Source organism: Schistocerca nitens, chromosome 8, assembly GCF_023898315.1.
Source record: "Schistocerca nitens isolate TAMUIC-IGC-003100 chromosome 8, iqSchNite1.1, whole genome shotgun sequence".
Taxonomy (NCBI): Eukaryota; Metazoa; Arthropoda; class Insecta; order Orthoptera; family Acrididae; genus Schistocerca; species Schistocerca nitens.
Window position 1 is genome coordinate 515,910,342 of NC_064621.1, and position 20,700 is coordinate 515,931,041.

Here is a 20,700-nt window from a genome sequence, read left to right on the forward strand (position 1 = left end):
CAACAATGTGTTTTCATGTACGCTTGGCAATACATACGGTGTAAACAACAAAACGTGCACCCGAAATAAAAGCTTGCATTCAGTGATGCCAATATAAGAACAAAAATACGCTCTTCCCGTCTGAAATTACTCGTGTGTCCAATATTTCCCCATCTTACGGTACTAAAGAAAGTACTGATAAACAATCTGTTTAAGTTTCATAATTCTTTTACTGTGTTCATGTAAACTTATACACACGATCACATTACAGTAACTTAAGAATACTGTGAGAGATTCTACAATAATGACTTTACAAACAATAAATGCTTAGAAAGTTCTGCCTATTATTATATCTTTGTGTATACTGTAGGGTGTCAACTAAATTGTTACTCACATAACCTAATAATTAAAGATGCTTTACACTCTTTCTTATGATGACATACTTGCAACTTAAAACAACTATTGGGGTAAATCAAGAAGTATCTGCACTCAACATTTTCAGCTTATATATTACAATATTACATAATTCAAATGAATCAGCAAACCAAGTATCAGCAATGACCGACTTACACTCTGTGCAAAATTCTACCAGGCGGCAGCTTCCTTTTCCTTTCCTGATTTTCAAATCAAGTATCAGCAATGACCGACTTACACTTTGTGCAAAATTCTACCAGGCAGCAGCTTCCTCTTCCCTTCCTTTCTCCCAGTCCATGTTCTCTTACTACATTTCCCACCCTTCCTTTTCCTACTATTGAATTCTAGTCCCCTTCACAATTAAATTTTCATCTCCTTAACTAGCTGAATAATTTCTTTTATTTCATCATACGTTCTTTTAATCTCTTCATCATCTGCAAAGCTAGTTGACATATAAACTTGTACTAGTGTGGTGGGCACTCACTTTTTGTCTCCCTTGGCTATGATAGTGTGTCCAGTATGCTGTTCATAGAAGCTTACCCACATTCCTATTTTCTTATTCCTTATTAGACCTACTCCTTCATTACCCCTATCTCATTTTTCACTCATATCCCTGTATTCATCTGACTGTCTTTTAATTGTGCCTACCTGCAGCTTAACATGTTATCTTTATAATAAACAGTAATCTATCTTTTCCTGCATTGCTGACCAGAAGTTTTGTTTTTCTAATTTGAACCTATCCATTTCTCTTTTTAAATTTTCCAACCTACCTACCCAATTAAGAAATCTAACATTCCACACTCTAATCTGTAGAATGCCAGTTTTATTTCTCCTGATGACAACATCCTACTAAATAGTCCCCACCCAGAGATCCAAATGGTGGACTATTTTGTCGGTGGAATATTGTACCCAACTTAATGCCATTATCATTTAACCATACATTAGGGCTGCATGCCCTTGGGACAAATAATGGCTGTAATTTCCCATTGCTTTCAGCTGTTTGCAGTACCAGCACGACAATGCCATGTTGGCTAATGTCACAAAAGTGCCTCAGTCAGTCATCCAGACTGTTGTGCCTGCAACTACTGAAAAGGCTGATTCACTCTCTTCTGCAACCATAGGTTATTACAGTCTCTACACAGATACCACTTCATTGTGGCTGCACCTACAGTACAGCTATCTGTATTGTTGAGGTACCCAAGCCACCACATCTCAGCAACGTACAGAGTTCATGGGGGGAAGCATGAATTAACAGCATATATTACTACGAATCAGGCCATAGACTCATTCCATGCTGGCAGCAGTAATGAATATGGATGGATGTTCTGTTCTTTCCTCATCCTTTACAAGAGTTCATCTACTTTTGTACTGTCCAGTCCCATAGTCAATAACATGCCACAATGAAACGTTGTCTGTGTACTACACTGAACGTCTTTTATGTACTTCTCTACTTATGGTAGACTTGGTGCTGTCTATCAGCTGACAGTGTACGAGTTATAAACTATCACAACAAACCTATGAATAATTGAAACAAAAATCCAGATACTCGCTGAATTACTCTCATAAAATATATGGTAACTGTCTTAATTTACAGTGACTACAAGAAAGTACCATAAGGCATTTTGAGTGCCAATCTTGCTGTATCTTGTCACAGCTTATGTTAATTGCCTCTTGCTCACTGTAGGATATCATAAACAACAAACCTGATTACATCATCATGAATTCTTTAATTTTGTCTCTATCAGAAAAGGAATTCCAAATATGTGATGTGGTTCAGACGTAACAGTACAAAGCTGTTTGGCCAGATTCCTGTCTGCAAGTGAGATAGGTAATTGAACTAATACTCTATGGTTTATACATTAATGGAACATGTAAATAAATACTATTGACGTGAAAGGGAAAGCAGGTTCAAATCTACTATGGATAACAAGTAAATACCATTCACTCAGACACAGCAAAACACAGGGAACAGAATAAAAACAGAAAATAAATTCTTGAGGGAAATTTTTGAAAGGATCCGCAAAAGTGTGAAACATACACAACACAGAATAAATAAATGATTACAGCATCACATGAATGCTACAAACAAATTACTTATAAAATTAACTATTTCATTGAATCAATCACAAGGTGTGGTACAAATTGTTATATTCTATGGTGATGAATCAGTCTGTGTATGTATTTCTTACACAGTACCTGTTGAGAGACATCAATCTGAGCCCACAGTTCATTCTGCAGAGCACTTACGTACAATACTGGAGAAATTTGTAACTCATTAAGACAAAGTGTCTTGGCTTCGGCGAAAAAGAGCAGAATTTGCAATTATCTATGAAAAAAGGAAACATAATTCATCCACAAAGTTTACAGCTTACAAAACTCTTGTTTAACTGATTTTAGAGTATTGTTCATCTGTTTGGAACACTTGCAAGGTATATTTAATAGAAGAGTTGGAGAAAATCCAAAGATGATGAGCTTATTTCATCATCCATTTGTTTAGAAAATGTGGGAGTGTGATGAAAGAGCTCATCCGATTCCAGTGGCAGAAGCTACAAGAATACTTTATTGGATAGATAAAAATCTACTCACCATATGGTGGCAGAACACACACAAGAAAGGTTATAATTAGGCAAGCTTTCGGAGCCAGTGGCTCCTTCTTCAGGCAGAAGGGTTGGAGGAGAAAGAAGAGGGGCGAAGGAAAAGGACTGGAGAGGTCTAGAAAAAGGGACAGATTATGAGAAAGTCGCCCAGAACTGCCGGTCAGGGGATACTTGCCAGACGGGATGAGAAGGAAAGATTTATTTTTGGAGACTGCACTAAACAAAATTTGAAAACCTGATAGCTTAAATGTGGAAGGCAGGGTAATACACAAGACAGAGATTACTGCTTAAACATCATGCATGAGTTAGTAAGAGCGAAAAGCTAAGTGCACTTTACATAACAGAGATGGGAGGAGGATGGCAGAAAATAGACAGGTAAGAAAATGAAAGATGCAGAAAACTAAAAAGGAGTGATGAAAGGAATGGTTACTGAGAAGAAATGCTGAGACAGAAGAAATTAATGTAACTTTAGGCCAAGTGGGTGACGAGAACCAAGGTTGTGTTGTAGCGCTAGTTCCCACCTGTGCAGTTCTGAGAAATTGGTGTCTGTGGGAAGAATCCAGATGGGGTGTGTGGTGAGACAGGCACCGAGGTCACAATTGTCACATTGTAGAGGATGCTCTGCAACAAGATATTATGTGTTGCCAATATACACCCTCTGCCTATGCCCATTCATCGTAACTGATAATTTGGTGCCAGTCATGCCGATGTAAAAGGCCGAACAGTATTAAATAAAAGATGGTATATGGCATGTCATTTCACATACGGCTCTCCCTGTGATAGTACGTGTTTCGCCAGTTACAGGGCCTGTATAGGTGGTGGTAGTTGGATGCACAGGGCAAGTCTTGCAGAGGTGACAATCACAGGGCAAGGAGCCGTAGGATAGGGAGCTGGGTTCAGAAGGTGCGTAAGGTCTGACAAGAATATTTTGGAGATTGGGAGGGCGACTGAGAGCTATTCTAGGTGTGGTGGGCAACATCTCAGACAGAATGAATCGCATTTCAGGGCGTGATTTTTAGGAAGCCATGGTCTTGTCTAAGTAGCTGATTAACTGATTAATACATTCCAGACCAGGATAGTAGTGAGTGACCAGTGGTGCACTTCGAAATTGTTTTTTGGAGGGATCAGCAGTATCAGGATTGGATGTGATGGCCCAGGAAATGTTTTTTGAACTAGGCTGGTGGTGTAATTACATCCAGTGAAGGCTGAGGTGAGAATGGTGGTGTATTGCTGTAAAGAGTCTGCATGCAAATGAATACATTTGCCTCAAATGCCAAGGATGCATGGAATGAAACATTTGACATGGAAAGGATGGCAACTGTCAAAAATGTAAGTACTGTTGTTTGTTAGTAGGTTTAATGTGGACAGAAGTATGTAGCCGGTCTTTGGTGAGGATGAGATCAACATCAAGGAAAGTGGCACGGGATTTGGAATAGGACCATGTGAAATTTAATTGTGAGAAGGTATTCAGAGATTCCAGGAATTTTAACAGGTCAACCTTACCATGAGTCCATATGGTAAATATGTCATCAATGTATGTAAACCACACCAGGGGCTGAAGAATTATCGATCCCATGAAAAGGTTGGTATAGGAATGAGCCATCCTGGTCCCCATGACTGTACCTCGGATCTGTTAATATGTCTGCCCCTCAAAGATGAAGTAGTAGTTGGTAAGCATAAATTTGATTAAGGTGAGTAGGAAGGATGTCATAAGTTTGGAATCAGATGGGCACTGACTGAGGAAATGTTCAGAAGCCGACAGACCATTTACATGGGAGATGTGGGTATAGAGGCTGGTAGCATCAATAGTGACAAGCAAGGTGTGTGGTGGGAGTGGGACGGACACAGATTTCAGACAATCTAGGAAATGGTTAGTACCTATGCTGCTGATCAACTAAGGGAGATATAGTTTGAAATACAGCAATCTCTTGCTCTTACCAGGCTAATCTGTGACCTATATGCCTCATCAGCTAATTTCCACTCCACCAGACTTCTATCCTTCTATAAAATCTTGCAGTTATCTGCCCCTCATGTTTCCTTGGATGGCATCATCTGCCAAGCATACTTCAAACTGCAACAACATGCCAGACTTCACCTCCAAAAGTAATTCCATCTTCTCTTAAACTACCTGAACAGTGGTGTTTCGTTTCCTGTCCCTCTGCAGCTCCCTAAACAGCCACACCATCAACCACCACTCCTCTCCTACAAATTGGGCTTGGCCAACCTTCTTAAAGCCACACAGCCTTCACCACTGCCACCCAGACCAAGAATAACTCAATCACAAGAACCAGTCACAACATTACAGTCTCCTCAACCTCTTGTCTAAAGTACTCTCCCCTCCTGAATTATCTGTACTATCTAAGGGTCTCACTTTCAGCCCTAACCCTACATTTGATCATGCTGCTTTGGTGCAGAACCTACTTTCCTTCACACATTATGTCAAATGGAAATATCAGTTTACAACCCAATCCCAAAACTTTTCAAACAGCAAACCTGGCATTGACCCCTGCCTTGACCAGTTCCTACCATAATCCCAGCTTGATCCACCACCACTACATTAAAATCATCCCTTATAAGCCTTCCAAGAATTCCACACTCCAGCATTGCTTCACAACCCTTCCTCAGGTCCCTACAACATGACCCTCACCTGTCCTCTGCAGAACTCCAGGCTCTATGTCCCCTAAAAGCTGATGACACCTTCATTCTCCTCCTAGCATACAAAGGGTCTACCACTGTGGTACTTGATCAAAAGGAGCATGTTGGTGAAAGGTCTACGCCAGCTGTCTGACACCTCTACATACAGTGTCTACCATCAACATCCCATCCCTGTGGCTCAAACTGACCTGCAGTCCCTCCTTAAAACATCAGGCCCCTCATAATGACTAAAGCCTCAATCCATAGAACTTGTCACCCCACCTTCTTCCTAAGGTCCACAAACCCAATCATCCTGGCTGTCCTATAGTGTCTGGCTTCAAAACACCCATCTAATGTATATTTGCCTTAGTTGATCAGCACCTGCGTCCCATAGTACAAAGACTTCCCTCCTGTAGCAAATATACCAATCATTTCCTATATTGTTTGAAATCCATGCCCATCCCACTCCCACCACACACCTTGTTTGCCACCATTGATGCCATCTCCCTCTACAGACACATCCGCCATGTGCATCGTCTGTCTGCTGTTGAACAATTCCTCAGTCAGTGCCCACATGATTCCAAAATTATGACCTCTTTCTTCTCACCTTAATCAACTTTATATTTACTAACAATTACTTCACCTTTGAGGGGCAGACATACTAACTGATCAGGGGTATAGCCATGGGAACCACGATGGCTCCTTCCTATGCCAACCATATCATGGGTCATTTGGAGGGGGCTTACAGTGATATGTAAGTCTTCAGCCCCCTGGCTTGGTTTAGATACATTGATGAAATCTTTACCATATGGACTCATGGTGAGGCTGACCTGTTAAAATTCCTGGGATCTCTGAATACCTTTTCCCAATTAAATTTCACATGGTCCTATTCCAAATCCTGTACCACTTTCCTTGATGTTGATCTCATCCTCACCGCAGGCCAGCCATAAACTTCTCTCCACATTAAACCTATGAACAAACAACAGTACTTATATTCTGGCATTTGCCATCTTTTCCATGTCAAATGTCCCCTCCCATACAGCTTTGGCATCTGAGGCAAACATATTTGTTCAGATGCAGACTCTTTACAGCAATACACCACCATTCTCAACTCAGCCGTCACTGGACATAATTACCCCACCAGCCTAGTTCAAAAGCAGGTTTCCTGTGCCATCACATCCAATCCTGGTACTGCTGATCCCTCCAAAAAACAACAGATCACACCACCGGTCAACTCAGTATTATCCTGGTCTGGAATGTATTAATCAGCTACTTCGACAAGGACATGACTTCCAAAAATCATAGCCTGAAATGAGAACCATTCTGTCTGAAATTTTGCCCAACACACCTAGAATAGCTTTCCGTTGCCCTCTCAATCTCCACAATATTCTTGTCAGACCCTATGCTCCTTTTTCACCCAGCTCCCTACCCTATGGCTCCTTCCCCTTTGATCATCACTGTTGCAAGACTTGTTCTGTGCATCCAGCTACCTCCACCTATACCAGCCCTGTAACTTGCAAAACATATACTATCGCAGGGAGAGCCACCTGTGAATTGACGTGTCATATACCAGCTGTTATGTAGATACTGTTCAGCCTTTTACATCGGAATGACTAGCATCAAAGTATCAGTTAAGATGAATGGGCATATGCAGAGGGTGTATACCAGTAACACCCAATATTCTGTTGTAGAGCATGCTCTATAACATGACAATCGTGACCTCAGTGCCTGTTTCACCACACATGCTATCTGGATTCTTCCCGACACCAATTCTTCAGGACTCTACAGGTGGGAACTAGCACTACAAAATGTTCTTGGTTCTTGGCACCCACCTGGCCTAAATTTATGTTAATTTCTTCTGTCTCAGCATTTCTTCAGAGGAACTACTCCTTTCATCGCTAACTTTTAGTTTTCTACATGTTTCATTTTCTTACCTGTCTATTTTCTGCCTTCCCCTCCACCTTGTTAGGTACAATGAATTTAGCTTTTCACCCTTATTATCTCGTGCATGATGTTTAAGCAGTAATCTCTGTCTTGCATATTACCCTGTCTTCAACCTTTAAGCTCTAAGGTTTTCAAATTTCATCCAGTGCAGGTCCCCAACAATCAGTCTTTCCTTCTCATCCTGCCTGGTAAGCCTCTCATTGACCTGCGGTTCTGGGCGACTTTCCCAAAATCTAGCCATTTTCCTAGACCTCTCCAGGCCTTTTCCTTTGCCCTTCTCCCTTCCCCTTTAACCCTTCTGCTTGAAAGAGGAGCCACTGGCTCCGAAAGCTTGTCTAATTATAGCCTTCTTTTCCGTGTTTGTCCTGCCACCGTTTGGTGAGTTGATATTTTATGTATCCAATTACATTATTGTGTCAAAAATTGAGTGTTTTCATTATTATGTAAGATTAATGTTATGCATCACAAAGTTTTAACATCAAGAATGCGTGTTCTAAGAAGAGTTGAGCAATACATTATTTTCTCTTACATACTGATACGAGGAGAAAATAAGAGGAATTGAAGCTAATATGAAGGCTTACTGACAGTTGCTCTTCCCATCCTCCACTTGCAAGTCAACAGAGGACAGTATAACGTAACCTCTTCAACGCACTGTAAATTGGCCTGAGGTTGTAAATACAGGTATGGATGAGTCCAGGGAATTCTCTTCAGTATGTGCCTGAGATTCGCTCTGTTGGGGTAAGAACTGAGGGAGGAGTAGGGTTTATGGCCCACTGTGATTTTGTTCTTACAGAAGGAGTACAAACACTGTATGACAAGGTGCAAGAAACTAGTTAACAGTGTCACTAAAGTAAACACCCCAAAATACATTTGAAAACATTCATGGAAACCAATGACAATCCCCGTCTGAAAGCCCAGATGGGATATTAACTGTAGCGGCACCACAGTTTAAGATAGGGAAGTTAGATTTGGTGCAATATTTCTGTGCACAAGTTACAGCCAGGTGCGGGCCAGATTGGACTAGCGACATACAGCCAATCGACTGCTGTCTTTTTTCCAGTTGATTTTCTACTCGTCTCGCCCAGCAATATCTTTTTCCACAAGGTATCCACAGTAACTTTCCTTTCTATGTGAGTAAGAATACAGTGCTTTAATAATAAATATGGAACTAATATTTATAACTATAGTAAAATATGTGCTATCTCAAAACCTGGAAGTCATATTACATGACTTTTAAAAAATTAAACTAGTGGAATACAATGTTAACTACTGATTTCAGCAACATGGTTGCAAAGATTCTCAACGTGAGAGGGAAGTACCCAATTCATTGCTAAGAAAAATAGATTACAGCAGTTGATGAAGTCACCAGTTTCACTGGTATTAACTTACTTTGGGCAAGCATCGGCAGACATAAAGATGGAATGAGTAACTTCATCGAGAACTTGAAGCAGAAACTCAGCATTGGCACAAGCATCATCGGGCGATTCCATCTTTGTTGGATTCAACTGTTGAAGAAAGATTATATTAAGTTGCATGCAAGTAAAAAAAACAAAGAAGATGTAACTTACCAAATGAAAGCGTTGGTATGTTGATGGAGACACTAACAAACACACACACAAAATTCAAGCTTTCGCAACCCACGGTTGCTTCATCAGGAAAGAGGGAAGGAGAGGGAAATACAAAAGGATATGGGTTTTAAGGGAGAGGGTAAGGAGTCATTCCAATCCCGGGAGTGGAAAGACTTACCTTAGGGGGTAAAAAGGGACAGGTATACACTCGCGCACACACACACATATCCATCCGCACATATACAGACACAAGCAGACATATGTTAAAATGTTTATTTTAAGTGCTTACTTCTGCACCATCTCAGGGGGTAATTATTATTTACTTTCAGACTCTCCAAAACACTTCTGTAACTGATTTTCCTCAGTTGTTGAAAACTATGGCTCCATGTCATGTCTAAAAACCAGTGATCTGCTTTCAGCCTCCCCCTCCTTTCTCCCTCAGTTTCATTTTTCCTACAGATATTTCTGGCAAACTGAGATTCATTTCCAAATGTGTGTGTGGTATATCACAATGGAAAATCCAGAATGGAATGCAACAATATTATGAAGAGGAAAGTTGCTACTCACAAGGGAACCTCCCCATCGCGCCCCCCCCCCCCCCCCCTCAGATTTAGTTATAAGTTGGCACAGTGGATAGGCCTTGATAAACTGAACACTGATCAATTGAGAAAACAGGAAGAAGTTGTGTGGAACTGTGAAAAAATAAGCAAAATATACAAACTGAGTAGTCCACGGGTCGCATAGGCAACATCATGGACAAAATGAGCTCAGGAGCGTTGTGGTCCTGTGGTAGCGTGAGCAGCTGCTGAACGAGAGGTCCTTGGTTCAAGTCTTCCCTTGAGTGAAAATTTTATTTTCTTAATTTTTGCATAGTTATTATCTGTCCGTTCGTTCATTGACGTCTTTGTTCACTGTAATAAGTTTAGTGTCTGTGTTTTGCGACCGCATCGCAAAACCGTGCGATTAGTAGACGAAAGGACGTGCCTCTCCAATGGGAACCGAAAACATTTGATCACAAGGTCATAGGTCAACCGATTCCTCCACAGGAAAACACATCTGATATATTCTATACGACACTGGTGACGGCATGTGCGTCACATGACAAGAATATGTTGTCGACCCACCTAACTTGTACACTTGGCGAAGGGGTAAAAAGATTCTTCTACCTTGCCCGATTTAGGTTTTCTTGTGGATGCGATAATCACTCCCAAAAAAGTGATGAAAACATAAGAGTTTGTCACATAAACTGAAAATAAAAAATTAAAGTTTTCACTCGACGGTAGACTTGAACCTAGGACCTTTCGTTCCGCAGCTGCTCACGTTACCATGAGACCACGGCGCTCCTGCGTTCTCAGTCTCCTTGACATTGCATATCTTCCCATGAACTACTCAGTTTGTATATTTTGCTTATTTTTTCACAGTTCCACACAACTTCTTCCTGTTTTCTCAATTGATCTGTTTTCAGTTTTTCAAGGTCTATCCACTGTGCCAACTTATAACTAAATCTGAGGGGGGTGCGATGGGGAGGTTCCTTTGTCAGCATATAGCAGAGATGCCGCCGCAGATATAACAACAAAAATGCACGTACGCGCGTGCGTCCCCCCCCCCCCCCCACACACACACGACTGCAGTCTCAGTCCTACAGCCGTGTGTGTGTGTGTGTGTGTGTGTGTGTGTGTGTGTGTGTGTTTTTCTGTCGTCTATTGTTGAAAAAGGCCTTATTGGCCAAAAGCTTTATTTGTGGCAGTCTTTTTGTTGTGCCTGTCTGCGACTCAGCATCTCCACAATGGTATTTCTTCTAGCTACTGTTTTTTTCCTATTTTCTGTTTCATACTTTTATAATTTTACATATTTTGTAGGGTTCATGAGTACCATGATAAAGGTTTTGTTTTCAGTACAGCTACTCAAACTGTGTTGGAAGCAGTAAGATGGGAGTGACATGCAGCATTTTGTGGGGCAGTAATGGATAGGAAGTATGAGCTAGCAAGCACATAAATGCACAACTGTGGGGCAGTTTAATTCTTGTGGAATGGCCATTGTGGTAATTTAAATGGCAATTGGAGCCATGACTATATAAGGAGGTAGTCTACTGAGCCCCAGCACTTCACCAGATGACTAAAAGATAGGGAATCCTTTCCAAAACGTCACTGTGAACTGATGTGCCTAAAAACCAAGAAGATTTTATTGCATGTGTTCAGAAGTTTATGTTTAACCATAATTTTGGAGACCAGACTGGGCAAAGTAGGGGGTCTCCCTTGTCAGTCTATTGTATTTACTGAAAATGTTTTCAAATTGTGATTGCCAAACATATTCACCACCCTTGATGGAGAATGCACATGATTTTGAAGAGACAGGTGCAGATGAGGTTTGATGAAACATTGAAGTTTTTCTCTGCTCCGACTCTTTAGGTGCCCTTGAAGTTATTAAACCCATGTATCTGAACCAAGAAACTCCTCTCTAGATTCTGGGTAAAAATCCACGCAGGAATTCAGGTAAATGAAATGAAACATGCTGCAGCTCACAACACTTATAATAGGTACACCACTGTAATGATGTGTTAGTGTCCCGGCAATTAGTGACATCACTGTTCTGGCAAAAAGTATGCACCAGTGGGAGAAGGAGAGCATGACAGGATGCTGTTATAGGTAAAACCCAACTCTTGGCCATTGTATACCACCTTCCAGCCATTTTGAGAAAGTGAAGTTGCCTCATTTATGCTTGTTATGGAACACTGCCTAATAGTCCCTAGATTCTTTCTCTAGTTAGTGTACCAACTGGTTTGCAGATAAAATCACATACTAATTACAATATTACAGATTTTACGATTTTGTGAGTTGCCTGACCCCTCTAAATTAGTAGGAAGGAATAACACTGATCAACCAGAACATTATGATCCCCTGCCTAATAGTCGGTACATCCACGTTTGGCATGGATAACAGTGGCGAAGCATCGTGGTATCGAAGCAATGAGGCTTCATCAGAATTTAAATGTTTAAAGTGGCCTTTAACATAATTACAAATTTATGGGAAATGAAATTTTTTTATATAAAAGTGTAAGAACTGACTAACAATACAAGACAGAGACAGTACTTACATGTTATGTATAAAATAAATAACAGGCCAGAAGGGCTTTAGTCACAATTTTTTTTTTTTTAAACAATGCTTGAAGGTGAGTCACTATGGGCTGCTAATATCTGTAAAGCGACAGGTAGCAATGGACTGAGGAGCCCGCGTTAACAAGTGTGGGCAGTTGAACATGACACCAAGAGTGCCACCTGGTAGATGTAAATATAAGTAGGCTATTTAACATTTAAAATATAGACAGCTGAATGTTAAAATGAACAGTATTTAGTACTTGAACTCACAGGCAAAGTTTTATATGACAACAGCAGTCATGGTAACACTTTGCTTATGTATAAGAATAGAAACACAGTTTTAAAACTGATTAACAGAACAAAAAGAAGCAGTACTTACATGTCACATATAAAATAAATATAAAGCGAAACAGCTTTAGTCACAATTTAAAATAAAAGGTGTGGAAGGCAAGCCACTATGGGCTGCTTGCATATGTCGTGCTTCAGGTGCCCGCATTAACAACTGCGGGCAGGTGAGCAGTGCACTGAGAGAGCCATCTAGTAGCCGCAAGTACAACTTGGCTACTTAACGTTCAAATGTAGACACACGAATATTATGATGAACATTATTCAGTACATGATGTAAAAGGCAATATTTTGTTTAACAGGAACAGATACTGTAACATTTTGTCTACATCAGAGCTTAATAGTACAGTTCAAAGTATAAAAACACCACTATAGAAAATACAAAAAGGGGCTGAATGACACAGCCTGTAGAAAATGATATAACATGAAATACAGCCAACAAACCAATTAATAAATGAAAAATTATGAGTTGACTTAGACGGAAAAAAACATTTCGATAACTGCACGTGGAGACCTGAAATTAAATGTCAAGTAATGGCTTTATACCGTTGAAGAAATTTTTATTACACAACTGCAGCTGCTCATTGAGAATGAGGCTATCATTTCAAGAAAGATGCTTAAAAATCTCTGAGTCTTCAAGAATATCTAATGTATGCCCTTTCTTCTTGGTGTGCAAAATGTTGATATTGTAAATAACTTTAGGCGCATGACCTGTAATCAGAAGATGGTTGGCAAAAGACGAATTTTGGGTGCTAATGCCATTTTTTCTCAAAAGGTGTTTTTATACCTGTTGTAAAGGCATGTCCTGTTTGTCCTATGTAATAAGAAGAGCAGGTGTCACAGAAAATCTTATAGATGCCAGAACTTTCTAAAGGGGAGCGAGTGGATTTTAAATTATGAAGTTTTTTTCAGATTATTATTGGTAGAAAAGGCAATGTTGCAGTTGTATTTATTACAAAGAAGGTGTTGGATCTGAAAGGAGATAGGCCCCTAGAAAGGTATAGAAAAATATTTTTTGGGTTAGATTCAACGATAGAAGTGCCAAGCGTAGTAACTCTTTTAACAATTTTCTTTTTAAGGATGTTATCTACTAAGCCAAGTTCATACTCGTTATTAATTGTTATCATTTTGAGTAAATTGATTTCATTGTTGAATTTTTCTTTCGAAAGTGGAATAGAAGTAGCTCGGTGAATAGCAGAGTGAAAGAAAGCGTTTTTATGAGATTGTGGATGCATAGAAGACGCAGGTACGATCTGATCAGTATATGTTTCTTTACAAAAAATATTGAATGAGATTTTATTTTCTTCTATTGTAAGCGTCAAGTCAAGAAAGTTTAATTGGCGGGCCTCGTTTTCAAGTTCAATGGTGAAAGATATTTTCTCATGAAGTTCACTGAAGAGATTAAAAATACGGTCAATGCCATCAGCAGGTCCCTTGTTGATGATTAAAATATCATCAATGTATCTGAAATAGGAAAGAATGCCTAGTGCTGTAGCTGAAAAACAGTTGAAAAACTCTTCTTCTAGAGATCTGATGAAAATATTGGCAAGAATACCAGCTAAGGGATTTCCCACAGCAAGGCCGTACGATTGTTGGTAAAATTGTTCATTAATCTCAAAATAGTTGTGCTTGACTACGACTGTGATGACATTCATGAAATGAGTAATTTGTTCATCTGAAAAACCTTTTCGGAAATTATGTAAATTTTTTTCTATGATTGTGAGCGTTTCCTGTACAGGGACATTAGTATAAATATGTTTGATGTCTAATAAAAACAACTTGGTGCCTGAACTGCATTCTAAACTTTTATTTTATGGACTAAGTCATGTCTATTGGGGATGGAATAATTGTTCTCCAAAAAGAAAGATTTTTCAGAGTTCCATGGTAGAAATTTGGCAAAATCATGGTACGTGCTATTCATAATATTAGATATCGGCTGTATCTGATGGTCAGGTTTTTGGATTTTAAATTGAGACCAAAGTTTTGGGGGCTGAGGGTCCATGTTAAAAGACATTTTCTTCTGAAAAGGTTTGATTAGAAATTTTGCGTTATTGATGGCTGACCTGACTTCTTTTTGTAGCTTTGGAGTCGGATCCTCATGCAGTTCCGAAATATTATTTTTGCTAAAAAAATCTAAGATTTTGGAAATATATCCAGACTTGTAGACAATAACTATAGAGCAACCTTTGCCAGACTTAGTTATTAGAGCATCTGCTTCTTTAATTTTATTATTAATGGAATTAACCAATTTTCTATCATTATGTATAACACTATGAAGGGAGGCTGTATTTTTACTGAGAGTATTAGCTACATCATAAGCAATTCTTATTTGACATGAATTATCTATTTTGCTACAATCAATACCAATTTTTAGATTGACAAGCATTTTTTTTTATCACATTTTTGTCTGACAAGTTGGGCATGACATTGTACTTCAGCCCTTTTTCAAGCAAGACAGTTTTATTCTGTATAAAAGTAACGTTAGCTTAATTTAGAATTCTTTTATAAAATACGCGACTGCTTTTTTTAAAAGTACTTTGAGGACATTTTTCAACAGGAAACTGATAAAAAAGCATACTAAGTTTCTTTTGGTGCTTATGCATTGTGCCTTGTTTACAAATTTCTAAATGTTCATTAAGTTGTATCCAGAAAGCGTCAATGTTAAAATTATAATTAATACGAAAGATATTTGTCAGCTCTAAATACAGGTAATATGCCTCTTCACTAAGAAGGTTTTTTTATGCATTACAATGGAATTATTTTGCAGTTGCAATGGTTCAAAAATGTACAGACTCATCTGAAACTAGTCACCATTAAAGAATATGTATGAAACTGTGATAGGAAACTAAATGAATGACATATGTTTACTATAATAAGTACAAAATTTAACATACTTTTTTTACATTAATTTATTTGTGCCTTTGGTGCCTATCATCAGAGATCAAATGCACACAGAACTCTTACATGTGTATTACTATTTTAACAAAAGGATATTAACTAAATTATTCTGAAGGTTATTGGTTGGTTGGTTTGTGGGATTGAAGGGACCAGACTGCTACGGTCATCGGTACCTTTTTCCTAAGCTTCGAACACCCACACAGAATAAAAACTAACAATGGAAAAGACAACAGATGACACAGGACAAGAAAGACTTAGACAGAGACCAGACAAAAGGAATTAAAATCACACAGAGTGTGACAGTGGTTGGCCAACCATAGAGACAAAAAAGGGAAAGCCAACCACCTAGAAACACACTAAAAAATAACCCAGTCTAAAATCGTAGACCAAAGGCCAGACTCGTAACAAAAAAACGACAAACACTCGGATTAAGTGATAAATAACCCCTGCCTAAATAGAACGCAAAACTAAGCCTGCCATGGCAGTGCCATCTGTTAAAAGGGCAGGGAGCATATCAGGCAGTGCAAATGTCTGCCTGAGCACAGCTAAAAGTGGACAGGCCAACAAAATGTGGACCACCGTCAAAGCCGCCCCGCAGCGACAGAGAGGCGCGTCCTCACGGCTCAGTATATATCTGTGGGTCAGCCGGGTGTGGCCAATGCGGAGCCGACAAAGGACAACTGAGTCCCTGTGAGTGGCTCGCATGGATGACCGCCACACAGTCGTCGTCTCCTTGACAGCACGGAGTTTATTAGGTGTGGTCAGATCGGGCCATTCGGTGTCCCAAAACGCGAAAACTTTGCGGTGTAAGACAGCTCGCAAATCAGTCTCCGGGAGGCCAATGTCCAGAGTTGGTTCACTGGTGGCCTGTTTGGCCAGGTGGTCAACGTGTTCATTGCCCGGGATGCCGACATGACCAGGGGTCCACACTAAGACCACAGAGCGGCCTCAATGGGCAAGAGTATGGAGGGACTCCTGGACAGCCATCACCAGATGAGAGCGAGGGAAACACTGGTCAACAGCTCGTAAACTGCTCAGGGAGTCGCTACAGATAACGAAGGACTCACCTCAACAGGAGCGGATATACTCTAGGACATGAAAGATGGCGACCACCTCAGTAATGAAAACGCAATGAGTGTTGTTCGTAATGGTCCCCTACAGTGAGAGCATAACCGACACGACCAGCAACCGTCAGTGTAAACAACACCAGAGACCTGATACGTGACAAGGATGGAAAGAAAGCGGCGGTGGAAGGCCTCCAGAGGGACTGAGTCCTTCGGGCCCTGTGCCAATTCGAGCCGAAGGCAAGGGCAGAGCACACACCATGGGGGTATACGCAGAGGGGTCCGGAAAGGAGGTGGAAGAGGGAAAACCACAGGCCCGGAGAGAAGCTCACTGACGCGGATCGCGATCGTACAACCCGACCGGGGCCGAAGTTCTGGAAGATGGATGGCTGACTGAGGGAACAGGGGACGATAATTAGGATGCCCGGGCAAACTACAAACATGTGTAGCATAAGTGGCCAGTAAACGTTGGCGGCGTAACCACAGTGGAGGGACACCTGCCTCCACAAGTATGCTGTTCACAGAGCTGGTCCGGAAAGCACCAGTGGCAAGTCGGATCCCACTGTGAAGGATTGGGTCCAGCACCCGCAATGCAGAAGGGGATGCTAAACCATAAGCCAGGCTCTCATAATCCAGACGGGACTGGATTAACACCTGGTAGAGCTGCAAGAGGGTAGATCGGTCGGCACCCCAGCTGGTGTGGCTCAAGCATCGCAGAGCATTAAGATGCCGCCAACACATCTGTTTAAGCTGCCGAATATGTGGGAGCCAAGTCAACCGGGCATCAGAAACCACACCCAAAAACTGATGTGTCTCCATCACAGCAAGAAGTTCGCCAGCAAGATAAAGCTGCGGCTCAGGGTGAACAGTGCGTCGCTGGCATAAATGCATAACACAGGTCTTGGCAGCCGAAAACTGGAAGCCATGCGCTACAGCCCAAGACTGCGCCTTGCGGATAGCGCCCTGCAGCTGACGCTCAGCAGCTGCAATACCAATGGAGCTATAGTAGAGGCAGAAGTCGTCAGCATACAAGGAAGCGGAGACAGACGTTCCCACCGCCGCAGCAAGCCCGTTAGTTGCAATTAAAAAAAGGCAGACACGTAAGACAGATCCCTGTGTTACCCCGTTCTCCTGAACTCGGTGGTAACTATGGGAGGCCGCGACTTGCACGCGGAAGGTATGATGCGACAGAAAATTTCGTATGAAAATCAGCAGCGGACCCCGAAGACCCCAGCCATGAAGTGTAGAGAGGATGTGATGGCGCCATGTCGTATTGTATGCCTTACGCATGTCAAAAAAGACAGCGATGAGGTGCTGATGGCGGGCAAAGGCCATACGGATGGCTGACTCCAGGCTCACCAGATTGTCGGTGGCAGAGCGGCCTTTACGGAACCCACCCTGAGATGGAGCCAGAAGGCTCAACCGCTGGCTCACCATGTGTTCGAGCAACTTGCAAGGAATGTTGGTGAGGCTAATGGGGCGGTAGCTGTCCACCTCCAATGGGTTCTTACCAGGTTTCAAATCGGGGATAACAATGGTTTCCCACCACTGCGCCCTCGACCCAGATACGGTTGTAAAGGTCGAGGAGATGATGCTGGCAGTCCACTGAGAGGTGTTTCAGTATCTGACAGTGGATGCGATCTGGCCCAGGAGCTGTATCAGGGCAAGCGGCTAGGGCACTGTGGATTTCCCACTCACCGAATGGAACATTTTAGGATTCAGGATGGTGGGTGTGAAATGAAAAGTGCCGACATTCCAACTGGCAGTGACAGAAAGATTGGAAAGTGATAGAAATGTGTGAAGGCACCATCATTCAAAAGTGAAAGGTCGAGCTGGGCCAATACATGATCCGTGGTGGCGCCCCGGCCTGTTGCCACTGATCCACCCCACAGAGGGTTATGGGCGTTGAAGTCACCCAGTAACAGAAAAGGGGGGCGGCAATTGGGCTATCAGCGCAGCCAGGACATGCTGCGGGACACCACCATCCGGTAGAATATACAGACAGCAGACAGTTACAGCCTGTGGCGTCCACACCCGAACAGCGACAGCCTCTAAAGGTGTTTGTACAGGGACAGACTCTCTGTGAAGGGAGTGAAGGACATAGATGCAGACACCACCAGATACCCTTTCATAAGCTGCCCGGTTCCTATAAAAACCCCGATAGCCACGGAGGGCGGGGGTTCCCATTGCCGGAAACCAAGTTTCTTGAAGAGCAATGCAGAGGAAATGGTGAAGGATGAGAAGTTGTCAGAGCTCAGCTAGGTGGTGGAAGAAACCACTGCAGTTCCACTGGAGGATGGTATTGTCCATGGCTTAGAAAGGCGTGAAGGGACTGGGGAGGCAGATTACGCCGCTGGGTCACCTGCTGCCTCCGATTGAGCACCTGTGCAAGTGCTATCCATGATGTCTGAGGGAATGGCGAGATTAAGGTCCTCAGCGCACACCAGGATCTCCACCTCATCCTCAGACGCAGAGCTCGAAGGGTGCGGTGGGGTGGGCACCACCGCATGTTCTTTGGCCTTAGAGGTCTTTCTCTTGGACTTCTCCCGCTGAACCTTGGGTTTCACCGGCTGGGAGGGCTTCACTGATTCAGTCTCCGGGACAGAGGAGTATCGCGAAGCCCCACGACCAGCCGCTTGCGGGCACTTATGCCACTGTCGGGCGTCATCCTTCCCGCTTGTGGAAACCTGGGAAGGGAGGGACCCAAGGGACCCCTTGAGAGTGAGAGTAGCCGAAGAAGTTGGACACTTCTCTGGCTTAGAAGCGGGGACGGACATCCCTGATGGGTGGGAGGGTGTTGCTCCTGAGGTAGGTGGCGCAGGAGCAACAGGGTGGGTAGAGCCCCCCACGGGCAAGGGGGCATGTGGAGTTGTACGGCTCGTCGATCCAGCTGGAATTCTCGGAACAGATGGGGCTAGCACGGTTATTGTAGCAGCGGCGTAGGAAGATGTCATTCACACAGGATGTAGTCGGTCATATTTCCTCTTAGCCTCACTATAGGTCAGTCGATCCAGGGTCTTAAATTCCATAATTTTTCGCTCTTTCTGTAAGATCCTGCAGTCTGGCGAGCAAGGTGAATGATGCTCTCCACAGTTGGCACAGATGGGAGGCGGGGCACATGGAATATTGGGATGTGATGGGCGTCCACAATCTCGAAATGTGAGGCTGGAAGTACAATGGGAAGACATATAGCCAAACTTCCAGCACTTGAAGCATCGAATTGGGGGAGGGATATAGGGCTTGACATCACAGCAGTAGACCATCACCTTGGCCTTCTCCGGTAATGTATCACCCTTGAAGGCCAAGATGAAGGCACCGGTAGCAACCTGATTATCCCTCGGACCCCGATGAACGCGCCGGGCGAAATGCATACCTCGACGCTCTAAGTTGGCGCGCAGCTCGTCATCAGACTGCAAAAGTAGGTCCCTATGGAAAATAATACCCTGGACCATATTTAAACTCTTATGTGGTGTGATGGTAATGTTAACATCCCCCAACTTGCCACAGGTAAGTAACCTTCATGACTGGGCAGAGGATGCCGTTTTTATCAAAACTGACCCAGAGCGCATTTTGGACAAACCCTCCACCTCCCCAAACTTGTCCCCTAAATGCTCTACAAAGAACTGAGGCTTTGTGGGCATGAAAGACTTCCCATCAGCTCTCGTACAAACTAGGAACCGGGGCGAATAACTGTCACTGCCATCCTGAGACTTACACTCCTCCCACGGTGTGGCCAGGGCGGGGGACATTTTTGGATTGTATTTCTGAGCATTAAATTGCGCCCGAGAACGCTTAGAGACTGCTGGCGGCTGGCCACCAGCGAGCGATGATGTACCACGCTTCATTGCAGGTCATCCGCCCTGATGCCACCCACTCCGACCAAGGGCCCTCCCCACGGGTGCCACCCAGCCTCAGCAAGGGCCACCTGGCAGGATGGACATTGCCGGGAGTCCCGATGCCCCAGGGAGATAGGCATCTACGCCTTGGCATATGTGGGAAGTTAACAGCGCAGGCATCGGCAGAGCAATCCCTGTTTTGTCAGGGGCTACAACAAACAGGGTACATGGTGGCCCCACCACAATGGACTGGCCACCGTGCTGGATACTAGGAGACAAGTAGTGCATGTTTGTCGGCGGTGCAGAAAGTGGAACAGCACATTGCAT

At 42.7% G+C, this 20,700-nt stretch overlaps 1 protein-coding gene across 3 annotated transcripts in view; it reads right to left on the bottom strand.

The window, feature by feature from the left end:
* Window positions 1-20,700, bottom strand: part of LOC126198583 (ras GTPase-activating protein 1) — a 162,152-nt gene that overhangs the window by 51,135 nt on the left and 90,317 nt on the right. For all 3 annotated transcript variants that reach the window (XR_007540087.1, XM_049935021.1, XM_049935023.1), the window contains exon 14: window positions 8,958-9,073. Coding sequence is in view for 2 of the 3 variants with exons in the window: in XM_049935021.1 (XP_049790978.1) it covers window positions 8,958-9,073 (116 nt within the window). In the remaining variant the exon portion in view is untranslated. The remainder of the gene's footprint in view (window positions 1-8,957; window positions 9,074-20,700) is intronic.